The sequence below is a fragment of the Dendrobates tinctorius genome, unplaced genomic scaffold, assembly GCF_039654945.1.
Source record: "Dendrobates tinctorius isolate UK_male_01 unplaced genomic scaffold, ASM3965494v1 ptg000027l, whole genome shotgun sequence".
Lineage (NCBI taxonomy): Eukaryota > Metazoa > Chordata > Amphibia > Anura > Dendrobatidae > Dendrobates > Dendrobates tinctorius.
The window spans coordinates 13144581-13158912 of record NW_027361695.1 but is presented as its reverse complement, the minus strand read 5'-3'; the positions used below and the strand labels follow the sequence as shown (position 1 = coordinate 13158912).

At 35.6% G+C, this 14332-nt stretch overlaps 1 protein-coding gene across 17 annotated transcripts in view; it reads right to left on the bottom strand.

The window, feature by feature from the left end:
• Positions 1-14332, bottom strand: part of CADPS (calcium dependent secretion activator) — a 482209-nt gene that overhangs the window by 55767 nt on the left and 412110 nt on the right. For 9 of the 17 annotated variants that reach the window (XM_073569794.1, XM_073569795.1, XM_073569797.1 and 6 more), the window contains 3 exons: positions 12226-12309; positions 11609-11641; positions 3780-3887 (listed from right to left, as the gene is read on the bottom strand). In XM_073569794.1, coding sequence (XP_073425895.1) covers positions 3780-3887; positions 11609-11641; positions 12226-12309 — 225 coding nt within the window. Of the gene's footprint in view, positions 1-3779; positions 3888-11608; positions 11660-12225; positions 12310-14332 lie in introns of all 17 variants that reach the window. The other 8 variants (XM_073569792.1, XM_073569796.1, XM_073569784.1 and 5 more) reach the window with 1 other exon arrangement.

Sequence of the window (14332 nt, the reverse complement as noted above, 5' to 3'; positions counted from 1 at the left end):
CAAGATTGCTTTGCGCACACGCGAACTATGGAGTTGAACTTCTCTAATACCGGCAAAGATCGCGGACGGGGCCAAGGATGGGGTGGAGAAAGAAGAAGAAACACCACCCATCGGACCAGACACAGGCCATTTACATAGGCCTCCAACTTCCGGTGACAAATTCCCTTCAAGAGGCAATAGTAGTTTTGTTTACATAACTTTATCAGTAAGTTTTTATTTTAGCTTTTAATAGAATTATTTCATTTTTTGGAAATTGTTTCAAAGATCAGTAAAAATAATTTCACAAAATGTTTTGGAAACTATGATTTGGAATGATACAAATTTCATTTAGTTACTGTTTATCCTTAGATGACACATGGAAGAACAAAAAGAAATAGGGGTTATGGGAGAGAAGGGAGTAGGGATAGAAAAGGCAATATAGGCATCAAAAAGAAAAACCCACAAATTTTTTTTCGACAATTGTTGAGTAAATTTGCAGAATGACTGCCGTTCTTGTGGGTTCTATTTTATTTCGATGCCTAGTGGATGGGTTTTCATAACTTTCATTCCCAGGCACCTAAAGTTTAAAAAGTTTGATGGGCACGCATGCATAGAGCGACGACGAGCACCACTCCGTGTGCTGTATGCATGTAGCAGGCATTCTCAGTGGATGTGGGTCATGCTAGTAGATGTACACAGGAAGATTATTTGACTCTAAATCATGCCACTTGACATAATGTGAAAAAACTTTTGACATGAGAGATAAGTTCCATTTCAATTCAAGATGTCAGTGAGAGAGTGGAAAAAAAATCATAAAGGAGAGATAGTTTTAAAGAAGGAAATGCAAGAAGCACACACAAAAAAGCTAAACGTAAAAACAAAAAAGTTTTGGTTGGAAAAGAAAAAAAGTTTTGTAGCACATTGTGAAAAGCGTGAGAATGCAAAGTAGGAAGAATGCATGACCAGGCCAGAAGATGCACATGACAAGTGTGATAGACGAGAAAAGTACTTGGTGAATTACAGAGACACATGCGACACACAAGACCTAGTTAAGAACAGACTCGTTTAGCAGTCGTAGCCTCGGCAGAAGACTGTTACAGACAGGAATACAACATGTGTCACACATTCAAGGCGACAGGAACATTAACACATAATATTCTGACTTCTATCTTCCTACGTAATGAAAATATACATGTCACATATGTAATATTTTCATACCATACCATGAATATAATTTTTTTTACACCTATTTTTTTTTCTATTGGCTACTATTTACATAATTTTAAAAGCATAGCTTGATGTTCCAGGGTCCAAAATCCCTGGGTCTATTAAAAGCTAAATTGTACAAGTAAAATATCTCCATCCACCTTAAAGAGATGATCTACCACTATAACATTAAGGACCTTTCCTTAGGATATCTGATCGGTGGGGGTGCGACATCCGGCACTTCCGCCGATCAGCTGTTCCCAATGTTGAAACTGCTCAGATTTGGAGCTGCATAGCTCTGTTAACTCTGAAGCAACAGCAACTGGGTACTGCACATCCACCCCTTTTTAAATCAATATGGGACGGGTGTGCAGTACTCGGCCATGGCCATTATTCCGTCAACAGAGCTTTGCAGTGAAGCTCCATAACTGTGCAGTTCTGACCGCCACTACAGCGGGAACAGCTGATCAGCGGGGGTGCCAGGTTTTTTACCCCTACCAATTAGACATCAATGATAGGTCATCAATGTTAAAGTATTGGACAACCTCTCTAATGATCTTTTTGTAAAATTAGCATGTTATAGTATCACGTTTCTGTGTACACCCCCCATATTATTTTCCTCATCTGTCATTGGGATTAAAAGCCCTAAATGGTTTCAGGACTTTAAGTCTTCAAACATCTGTCCTTTGGCATAATTTGTGGACTTGAAGCTACTTGAAAACTAAAATGTCTATTTGTAGCTCTACACTATGGACAGCAGCTTGTCTAAGTTACCTAGATGATGGTATTTCTTATGCCGGTTTCAGACTTTAGGATAATGGGATGAAAAAACAATAAGGGCAATAGGGTCTTATCTGAATATAAATGAGATGAGGTGGACAAATGTGCTCACCTGGTCGGTTTGTGTGACCACAACCATTTTATAGACTGAGAAAAGGCTGCTACAGACCCATGACTTGGAGAACATCAAATGCTGGAGAAAACTCTTACCAGTGGATGAATGATGAAAAGAAGTCAAAGATCCAGGGATGTGGTTTATTGTCAACGCATTTTTGAAGTCTCACACCTCTTCAACAGGACAAACCACAAAGAACTTTTGGTTTGTTCTGATGAAGAAGTGTGAGACTTTGAAATGCGTTGACAATAAACCATATCCCTGGATCTTTGACTCCTGTTCATCATTAATCCACTGGCAATGCAGAATTAACCCATTTTTCTCAAGCTTTTGATGATTTCACACTTCAGACAGTCACGCTCTGAGTATGGACTTCAAAGTCTGGACCAGTTTTGGTTTTCCTGACTCAAACTCAACAGTGACTTGAGATTGGTTCATGAGATCAGAGACCAGTCCAAGCATTGCAAAGTGTTGGATGGTGAAACCAGTCTTAAGCCTTCCACATGCATTAGATAGCTGTTGTCCGAATGATGCTTTGGCGGATCGTTCAGCCGACAGTCACTTTGGCCCGCTCTCCCATACACAGGAGCACTCGTTTGGCCAAGCGCTCCTGTGTTTTCTCATCTCTAGGAGAATAATATGATTGTCAGTCCTAAATCAGACATACCTGATCAACATCTCTCCAGACAATCAGTCGGCTGTTGCCCCCATACATATTAGAAGTTTAGCCGAACTCGTCAATATCGGTGGGTTTGGCCAACAATATTCTAATGTGTATGGGGAGCTTTGGACTGTGTTCAAGCAACTAATTTGACTGCATAACTCTGACAGATACTACTAGTGGCATGTCAATCTTCTTAACATAATCTATACAAACAAGGGCAAAAAAAAATCACCCACAGAGGTCAAACTGGATAATAATCCGAGGTCTTGATGCTTGGCTAAAAATATAGACAACCATTTCAGTATCCATATTTTGTAATAACTGTATTTCCATTTAATTTAATCTAATCATGGCAATGATAATTGATTGACTAGTTTTATTATGCAATAATATTATTTCAATTTTAAAGTGTATTTTTTTATTTTTTATATTTCTGCAATTATCGACCAAATGAGATTTGGTCTAAGGCAAAACTGAAACTGTCTCTGTTTAAAGAAATTATAAGCCAAAAATAACAAATATATTATATGTAAAAACATTATAATAATCTTATTATAATTGTTTTATTTCTTCTCATTTAGGAATTATTTTTTTTAATTTAGATGTGTAAAACTATAACTTTAGATTTGTTGGCATTCTATCCTGTGGACATATCAGTTTGTTCTTGTGGGTAAAATGTCAAAAGATTTTGTTTTTGGCAGCTGGTAGACAAAAAGATAGGAAAGCAATAATTGGCAAGTAACACATAGTAAGAAAACACGTAAGCAGTAGGTCTTACATAAAGAACATACAGTAGGCTTTTTCATGTATCCACAAAGGCCAGTCCAGAGATTAGTAAGACACAGACCAAGACACAGTACACCAGAGTAAAGATTTAAAGCAGAAAAGAGCAACTTAGAGGGGAAAAAAAGAAAGGTTTGTAAGAAGATCACTTTTGTTTTGGTTCAAAATGTGACTTATCCCACTGTCGCTTATTTTGTCACATTTTGGGGCATCTCCCCCTTGCTGTTCAAGGAGGAGAAGGCATTTACTTACATCAAATAACCTTTCTATATATATCTCCTCATTGACCTTATCACGAAGGACATCCTGAGAGTGACGCACAAATGTGACATAGGCATCAGCGAGGTCCATTCCTGGTTTCTGCAAAGAAAAAAAATGAAACGTACAGTTAGGAATGGCTCATATTCATTGTTTTGTCAGGCATCTGTCATTGAGTTATCTTTGATCTAGTCTAATTAGGTATCCAGGGGCGGACATATTATTATTGCAACCCACACAAGGGTCCAAGAGGTAAGGGGGCTCAGAACCACCCCAAAGTAGGTGGAATTGTGCATTATCATGAGCTCCTGGACTGTAGAGGGCCCATATGTTGTTCTTGCACAGGGACCCTTCACTCTAGTATAATTAATGTTCTCGAGTCTGTAAATTTCTACAAGCTAAGGTGTCCCATATATAATAAATGGCTGTTGGCAGAACGATGGTTCGGACAATTATTTGGCCAGCAGCTTTCTATTTCAACTTCTCCATAAACAAGAGCACTTGCTCCATTCTCTACGAGAGAGCCCGTGCCATTGTCATTAACTCAGGGAAAAAAGAAAAGGTTTGGCAGCCCAAAATCATAAATATCAGATACTTATCTGCCCAAAATCATCTGTTACGTGGGAGTCAGGAGTCACCCATAAACATTAGACTGTTGGTCAAGATATGGGTAAGTTCGGCTGACGCTAATCTAATTTATATGGGGGCCATAAGCATCCAATGGAAAACCTAACAGTAATGACATAATAAAAGAATATCTATTGGGAATTATTTCAGAATTTGATAACTTTTAAACACCTTCTATGCGGAATTCCTCACTAAAATACTGAGTGGAACTCGGTAACATTTCTTATGGCTGTGAATGGGACAAAAAACATACTTGTTGTATTTAGAGATGGAAGAATCGATTTGCAAGACTACGGCCCATTGGCCAGGTCAGTGATCTGTGACCACCGGACAGAAGGCCAGTGAATCTAATTTTAACTCTCCATTCCTAGCTTTTCTTTTGATTAGCTGGGCTCACATGGTATCCTCATTGCCGCATGATGCACACGTGATGCTGCACCAGGCCGGCTAATCACAATAAGATCCGGGAATGCAGGGAGGTAATGAGATAGCAGGTGTCCCATCCAGTGGTCACGAATTATTGACCTGACCGATAAACCAGAGTCCTGCGAATCGATTGTCCCATCTCTAGTTGAATTCAATATTCTGTACTTAAACCAAAAACACAACATTCATTTGATATTTTTCAAAAATGGAAAGTCTCAAACTCAAACACATAGTTGTTTTATGGCTCTGTGCATTGGTCCTTTATGAGTCTGACAGCAGAACCTTTTAGCTATAAGCTGGGGCTCTATGTGCCTCTAATTTTGCATGAAAGTATTTGGAATTTTCGGTCTAGGGTGCTGAAAGGCAATGTTTTTGTTAACTTTTGCATGCAGTATTTATTTTTCCATGTTATTAAACAAAAAGGCAAACCTATTCCAATTTTCTTTGAGATTATTAATTTTTTTTAACAAAAGAAGATCCTTGCTCCGTCCAGTTACTTACCATTCGGAGTCTGGTAACCTCCAAAAGCAGGTAGCTTTTAAGAGCTAAAAAGATTTTTTTGGAAAACTATATACTATATATTCTATATAAAATAAACAGATATCCAAAGCCTTTTGATTTTTTTTTTGGGGGGGCAATGATTCCTATATATATATATATATATATTTTTTTTTTAGCCTAATAAAAGGGGTAATGTTTCTCCTAGTGGAGAGTGATATACCAGTTCTGGCATGCCAATGTAAGGAGGCTTATTCACAATGCAACGCTCCTCTGGGAATTTTAATTTGAAAATTGCCTCTTCAGGGAGGAAGAGGACTTGTATTCTATAGCGCCACGTGTTGGAAGTAGTGATCCTACAAATTACTATCGACCCTTTAACGAGCCTTGCAATATGACTTAGGATAAAAGCCAAATCAGAATCTCAATTTGCAGACACAGTGTTTCAAGGTATTGCCCCTCGTCAGTGCAAAGTATGAATTCTTATTTGGCTAGGTGAAAGGCTCTGGACTGAGGTCTAAGGCCTCTTTCACACTTCCGTTTTTGACAATCAGTCAAGATCCGCCAATTTTGAAAAAAAACGGATCCGCCATTTTTCTTTGCGGATCCGTTTTTTTCCCCATTGACTTTCATTATTGGCGGATCCTGACTGATTGCCATCCGTTGCATCCGTTTTTGTGAGGATCCGCCACAATGTTAGTGTCCGTCAACATCCTCAAAGATTTCCAAACGGAGCCTGCAACGTTTTTTTAGCCGGCGGATCCTCCAGACACTGAATTAACCCCAAATTCTGTCTGGGTGCCGAACCAAAAAAAAAATTCTCTCTCTCTCTCTCTCCTTCCCGGCCAGCGATTCCTTTAAATTTCCTCATTTTCAGGATCCGTCTAAAAACGGATCCTGTGCCATCCGTTCACATCAGTTAAGAACGGATCCGCTTGTCTGCCTTTTTGGCGGATTATAACTGATGCAAATAACTGAAGTGTGAAAGAGGCCTAAGGGATAATGTTTCTCCTTGAGGAGAGTGACATACCTAGGGAACATTACCCTTTCAACCTCAGTCCAGAGTCTCTCAAGTTATTTGGCCTACTTAGGCACTAACACAATGCAAAAAATCTTTACACATCACTTTATCCCATGTTGCATCTGCCCGGAAGGAGTTAGGTGGGTTATTCACTACTTGGGACAACCCCTTCTCAATTCGTATGTTTCCCTTTTGTAAAATAACACCACTTATGCACATCTCCCATGACGATGCGGTTCCAGTGGTATCAGCACTGTTTCTCCCAGCGATTGTGTCACAATGTGATGTCATGCTAATCCTGGGGCCATCAGCGGCCGCTTCACTCTCCTGGCCTTTGGACAACTCATTTATTACTGGAGGAAGTGAGCATTACTGCTCTTTCTCTTTCTTTGGATGTATTTGATATGCACGAAGCCGGGAAGAGTAAAGCGGCTGCTGACTGGCTGCAGGGTTTTCGTGAGATCTCTATGTGATGCGATAGCCGGCAAAGACAGTGCTGATGTCACTGAATAACGCTGGCACAGGAAGTGAGTATGTGTTGTTAATTAAAAAGGGTAAACATTCGGAATCAGAAAAGGTTGTCCCAACTAGTGGACAAACCCTTTAAAAAAATCTTATACTGACCTCTCTTTGGCCCTCTCCATACCTCTCCCATTGACTTCCCAACTTCCAATCAGCTCTTCTGTTTTCTCTCTTCTGTCTTTTTTCCTCTACTTTCTTCTTTCTGACCCTTTGGAACTGCCGTTACTCACTAGACTAAACACCATCATGCGGAACGTGATGCACGTTATTGACATGAATGATAGAGAAACATCAATGACGTGCATGGCGCCCCATATAACGGCACAGGGCCTAGTGAAAAGGAGGCCAGGAAAGAAGAAAATAGAAGGTAGAAGACATAACAGAGGAGATGTACAGAGGACCAGGCATTGTTGGGAAAAGTATGATGGGTGCCGAAGAGAGAGGTGAGTATAAGATTTTATTTTAACTCCTTGTCAACCCTCAAAATCTTGAAAAATCAATTCCGGATGCCATTTTTCTGGAATTCGTGAAAATCGAATTTGGATTCTAATATTCTTTTTAGGAAATTTATAATTTGATTCCTTACAAATTGCTTGCTGATCTGAAATCAAGAACCCTTCTGAATGTTTCTCCATATATGAATAGACATTCCTTCCTCTTATCGTGACCGCTGATATTGAGGAACGCAACGTACAGATGTACAGTATATTCTGTGAAGGCTTCATGCCACGTTCCTCAAACAGCTGCTAGCTTCGAGGCAAGGAGAATACATGCTCCAGGTAAAAGACTGATTTCTAACAAAATCTCATTAAAAATATTGACAGTGCTCATTATGCAGTCAATGCGTCTACGTTCTCGATATGGAATATGTTTGCAAACAAATCCTAGACGTTTCTTTATAACTGCTTTCTTTTAGCTTTCATCCCGAGCCCATCAAAATCTCTGAAATATGAGTTTGTCAGGCCCTGTGAATTGAAGTTAGTTAACACTCCGGTGTAATTTCCAAGGGTGAAAATTAAGAGCATTTGGGGAGCAATAGGACTGTAATTTAACTTTTTTTTGCTTACACAAAGCAAACAATTATCATGCAAGGGAGGAGGGGGGCAACGTTCGGCCCTCGAAATGTGGCGACAGCTAACACTTGCTGAAACAATGACAAGGTACTAATTTGAAATACAAAGAGATTAATATAAACGCAGTCCTGTAAGAAAAAACCCTACGTTTCATGGTTTTCCTATTTACTATTATTTCGCTACCTTTATTTTAGTAGACGGCAATCGGTTTACTGATTTTTGAAACCTTCTATAAAATATAACTTGTGCATATCTTTACGAACTTTTGAAATGACTGACGATAGATTCTAAATTAGAACGTCAACGTGTTTAACGTAAATTTTGATTAGTAATTTCTTCCTCGTTAGTCAGTGAGAAATGTCAAAATATGCTGCGTTAATTATATATTCTTCACTTGGATCTAAGAGTTGCGGAATAAGAACATAATGTTCCGCGGTCCAGACCGTCGCGAGGCTTTGATCGCTTCATAATTTGTAAATAACGCATTGTGTGCTTTCAGTGTTATTGTCTATAATGGTTTCCACTTCAGTTGCTCGGCATTATCCCCCTGTTATGCTATACACTATGCGCTTAAAAAAAAATCAGTACCACAATGACGGTTATTTTTCCGGAACAAACAGAACAGAGGTATTTTGTTGATAAATACCATTTCCCCTTTTCGGAATTCGAAATAACTTCTACAAGACAATAGCTTTTAGTAAATTGCAGTGTTTTATATCAGCTTCCCTAAATTAAGGAAGAAAAAAAAAAAACTCTGGAAACTCAATCTAGGAGTCTCTCATCCTGTCTGCACTATATCCTTTGCCATTAACCCTTTAGTGTCTGGCAAAATGTTAAGCTATATCTACGCTTGTGCATGTAAATGGCGACAAAAAAAAAAAATTAGATTGAAAAGTTTTATTTGATGTTCTCAAATGGGCATCCATTCTGTTGGAAAAATCGTTAAGGTTATGTCGATATTATACTGTAAAAAAAAAAGTACCGTTCATTTTTAAGTAAATTGATTTTTTTTTTGTTAAAAAAAAAATGTAGATAAGATTTTTACCAGTCGGTATCTATATTATGCTACGGATCAAGTGTTTAAAAGTTTTAGCTTTCTTAAATTACTTCAAATCTGAATTTCCTAACCAGGTTCTATTAATTTAGGTTCTAATTATAAGTTTTACGAAAAAATAATAATAAAAAATTATATATATATAAAATTTAAAAAATGTATATAAATATACATATTTATACACATATATAAATGTATATATTTTTCACTTATTTAACATTTAAATATACATGTATATATACACAAGAAATCATACCTTTTTTATTATTTATATATACATATATATAATGTACATACACATATATATTACAACAAAAAAATTGTAACAAATATATAATTTTATATATATATATATATATACACATATGTATTTATGTACAGATATAAAATAATATATATTTATTTTAAATATATATATATATGAATATATACATATATATAAAATCATCCATATTTTTTTAAAGACATAAAAAATATTTATGTGTATGTATATATATATATATATATATATATATACATATTCTAATTATAACTACTATGGCAAAAAATAGCAGAAAAAATAATTAATCATTTTATATATGTATATGAACATACATATTTAATTGTAAAGTGATGCAGAACATATTACTGCTTTATATAAAAAAATATAATTTATATGCAGATATAAAATTATATATTTTGTATTTATTTTATATACGTATATAACATTATGCAGAATTATATATATATATATATACACATATATAATTATACATTTAAAAAATATTTTTCATGTATTTATGTATATACACATATAGATAGATAATAGATAGATAATAGATAGATAGATAGATAGATAGATAGATAGATAGAAAAATAGATAATCGATAGATAGATAATAGATAGATAATAGATAGATGATAGATAGATTGATAGATAATAGATAGATAATAGATAGATGATAGATAGATTGATAGATAATAGATAGATAATAGATAGATGATATATAGATTGATAGATAATAGATAGATAGATAATAGATAGATAGATAGATAGAAAAATAGATAATCGATAGATAGATAATAGATAGATAATAGATAGATGATAGATAGATAGATGATAGATAGATTGATAGATAATAGATAGATAGATAATAGATAGATGATAGATAGATTGATAGATAATAGATAGATAGATAATAGATAGATGATAGATAGATTGATAGATATAAAAATAGATAATAGATAGATAGATAGATGATAGATAGATAATAGATAGATAGATAGATAGATGATAGATAGATAGATAGATAGATATATAGATAGATGATAGATAGATAGATAGATAGATAGAGATATTTATGATTTTGTTTTAAGGATAGTGACTACTAGACTATGATATATATTTATATCAATATTTTCCTATTATTCCTAAAAAATAAATAGCTTCCAATTTCCAGGCCATATTTTAGATCGTTTATTTTATAATATTATACTCTACATGGTATAAATGTTTAGCAAAAATATTTGCTTCAAATTTTTCTTTTTAAAATTTCAAAACATCAGCGATTGATTTATTTCGAACAAGCAGACACCTTGACGCCGTCACCTGTAATTGAATTTTTGCAATAATTCAGCCAAGAGAATGAAGATACATCTGAAATACACTTAATTTTCTCATTGTTTTGGATGTAAACTTTGCATTAATAATTATTCTAATACTATATGATGGCCAAGATAAAAGAGAAAAAAGTGGATTTAGAAGACTGTATAGACACGCTCTAAAGTATTAATTTGCTCACGAAAAGGTAAGAATTTATTCAGGATCGCGACAGATTAAATAATGAATTTACTTTTAAGTGTTGTACGTTTATAAACGCGACCCACGAAATCTAAATCTTACAGTCAATATTCATGTGCTTAACCTCAATTTAAATGCAAATGTCTCGCCAAGTTTAAGAGCTCTATTTATAAACGGCGAGCGTCTATTACATTAGTGAGTCATGGACCACCGATAGCGCTAAAAAAAAAAAAAGATTCTATCACCGTCTTATCGGGACTTACATAAAATTAAAAAATAAGTTATAGCGCCGTATTTTATAAGCATGCAAAATACAGGGTATAAAATGTTATATTTTGTGTCTCGTTCGTGTAGGATAATGCCCTTGAATAATGTCACAATTAAAAAATAAAATATATATTTTTTTAAATATTAAAATATCATAAGCTTCAGATACCTAAATTGAAACATATAGAAAGTGTCTATTTTAATTCTAATTATTATTAGTAATAGTAATTATAATTATTAATATTAATATTAATACTTATGGTATTAATAATAATACTAATAATAATACTACTAATAATAATAATTTGAATTAAAATAGACACTTTCTATATGTTTCAATTTAGGTATCTGAAGCTTATGATATTTTAATATTTAAAAAAAAAAATATTTTTTATTTTTTAATTGTGACATTATTCAAGGGCATTATCCTACACGAACAAGATGCAAAATATAACGTTTTATACACTTTATTATTATTATTACAAAAAATGTTAAAAAAATATACTTAATAAAACAAAAAAAAAAATAAAAATAAACAATATTAAATAATACTTACCGGAACATCCACATACTTGGAAGCTGCTTTGACCTTGAATGAAAAAGGACACTTAAATAAGGTTATTTTATTCTATTTTTTGATCTATAACTGGATAAAGATTCATTTAATGGAGATGACCAATGGGATAAAAAAAAAAAGGCACTTTATAGGAAATTCTCATCTCTGAACCTTCAATAAATTCACTTCCAGAAAATGATACCCAGGTGGAATTTTTTGCCCAAGTTCCTTTCGACTTAGAAATATATATATTTTTTTTGACTTATTTTTTTTTTCCAGGAATTGTGTATTTAATTACTTAAAACTAATAAGTTTTACACAATATAAAATTATATAAAATACATTTAATTTTTTTAGACATTTTTCATTTATTATTGTATCGGTCACAATTTCATTCGCTTAGCCTACCTACTACCTATGAACCGGTTAAATATCAGTCTTGACGGTAAAATTCAAAAGTGTTCGGGGAAAACCTGCAGTTCTCTAAATACTAATTTATTTAGTGCTTTATTATATCATGCTCCAAAAAAAAAAAAAAGTTAAATAAAGAAGAAAAAAAAAAATCGATGAATGGAAAGTAATATACGATGAAAGCTGCAGAAATCGTGTTTACTTACTGTGAACGAGAGGAAGGAAGAAAATAAGGTTCCTTCGTCGTATCTGGAAAGTTTAGACAGCACTCCTTCGAGAATTGTCACAAACTAGTGATACAAAATGTAGAAATGTCACTGAGAATTACGGACACTTTTTAATAAATATTTTTATTATACATTTCATTAGCATAATGTCATCAGAATGGAAAGTATCCATCAGTTCTAACGTTATTACGACGGTAAAAAAAAATAATTGTCCTCTAAAAAAATAATAAAAGAATACTAAAAAATATATTTCTAGGCTGTATTCACCTTTTTTCTAGAAACAATTAGCTGATGTCTAATGTAACAAAAAGATAGGTTTATACTATTATAATTGATTCTGGATACACTACTATATGTCTTACAGATGTCTGTTCACACTCGGTTCAAATTTTTAACAATATTATTTTGCAATAATCGGCAATTAACGGTCAGGTCTAGTTTTTATGCTCAGTATAAGGCCACGTTCACACGTTCAGTATTTGGTCAGGATTTTAGGCTGCGTGCCCACGTAGCGATTTTTAAGAGTTTTTGCAGCGATTTTCGGCGCGAAAACGCAGCGGAAACGTTTAAAAATCGTGTACAGAACGCCCCCCATGCATTCCTATGGCATTCCGCACATACTGTGCTAATGCTGCGCTTTTTTCCACTGCGGAATAGCATCGCGGAAAAAATCGCAGCATGCTCATTCTTTTGTGCGGAATCGCAAAGAATTGCCGCGATTCCGCACCCATAGGAATGCATGAGAATCGCTTACTTCCCGCATGTGGCTATGCCCACCATGCGGGAAGTTAAGCGTCTCATGTGCGGTTGGTACCCACGGTGTGGAGGAGGGGAGACTGTCCTCCAGGCCCTGGGTACCAGACCCCTGTAAAAAAAAGAATAAAAAATAAAAATCAGGATATATTTACCTTCCGGCGTCCCGCGCTGCATTCCCGGCCTAAGCGTTCCCAGTAGTGCCTTGCGGCACGGTCCAGTGATGACGTAGTCTCGCGTGACTCTAGCGGTCTTGCGAGATCGCTATAGCAACGCGAGAATACGTCATCACAGGTCTTGCAAGGCATTACTGGGAACGCTGTGGCCCGGGAATGCAGCGCGGGACGCCGGAAGGTAAATATACACCGATTTTTTTATTTTTTTTAGCATTTTAACATTCTATCTTTTACTATTGATGCCGCATAGGCAGCCTCAATAGTAAAAACCTGGTCACACTTGTCAAACACTATGTTTGACGAGTGTGACCAACCTGTCAATCACTTTCCAAGCGATGCTTCAAATCGCTTGGAAAGTGCTTGAATATCGCACGCGAAAATCGCGATAAAATTGCGGTGAAATCGCGCGGAAAAAAACGCGCAATTTCTGGGAAGGAGTCCGGTTTTTGGTGTGCGTTTTAACACGCACCGTGGGCACATAGCCTTATATAAAAAATTGTGAGCCACAACAAGGAGCGGGTGATCAATGCAGAAGTGGTGACATGTTTCTATTACACTTTTCCTCTGATTTTTCCCCTCCTGGTTTTGGCTTACAAATACAGATGGAAAATACTGACCAAATACTGAACGTGTGAACGAGGCCTAATAATACACTAGACAGATACAGCAAATAAAATTATTGTCCAAAGTTAGTAAATGGGTTTATTATATAGAATCTTCATTAGGAATTGGGATACATAGGAATTCCTTCTGTATGGGTTCGTTCACACTTAGCGTTTTTGCTACTTTTTTTTTTTTTCCGGGTCTTTTTCAATTCATTATCAGTATTTTGTATGCCGAAATTGGGAGTGTCTCCAAAACACAGAACAGGTGTCAAGCTTTCAATTAGGCCGGTTTCATACGTCAGTGACTCCGGTACGTGTAGTGACAGTTTCCTCACGTACCGGAGTCACTGACACACGTAGATACATTAAAATGAATGTGTCTCTGCACATGTCAGCGTGTTTTCATGGACGCACAGTCCGTGTGAAAAACACGGAGACATGTCAGTGTTCGCGGGAGTGCACGATCCACAAAAATGCTGAACACGTGTACACGCTGAACAGTTCACGCTGTCCTCCATGCTCACAGTCGACCGCCGGGGAAGAAGCGCTACT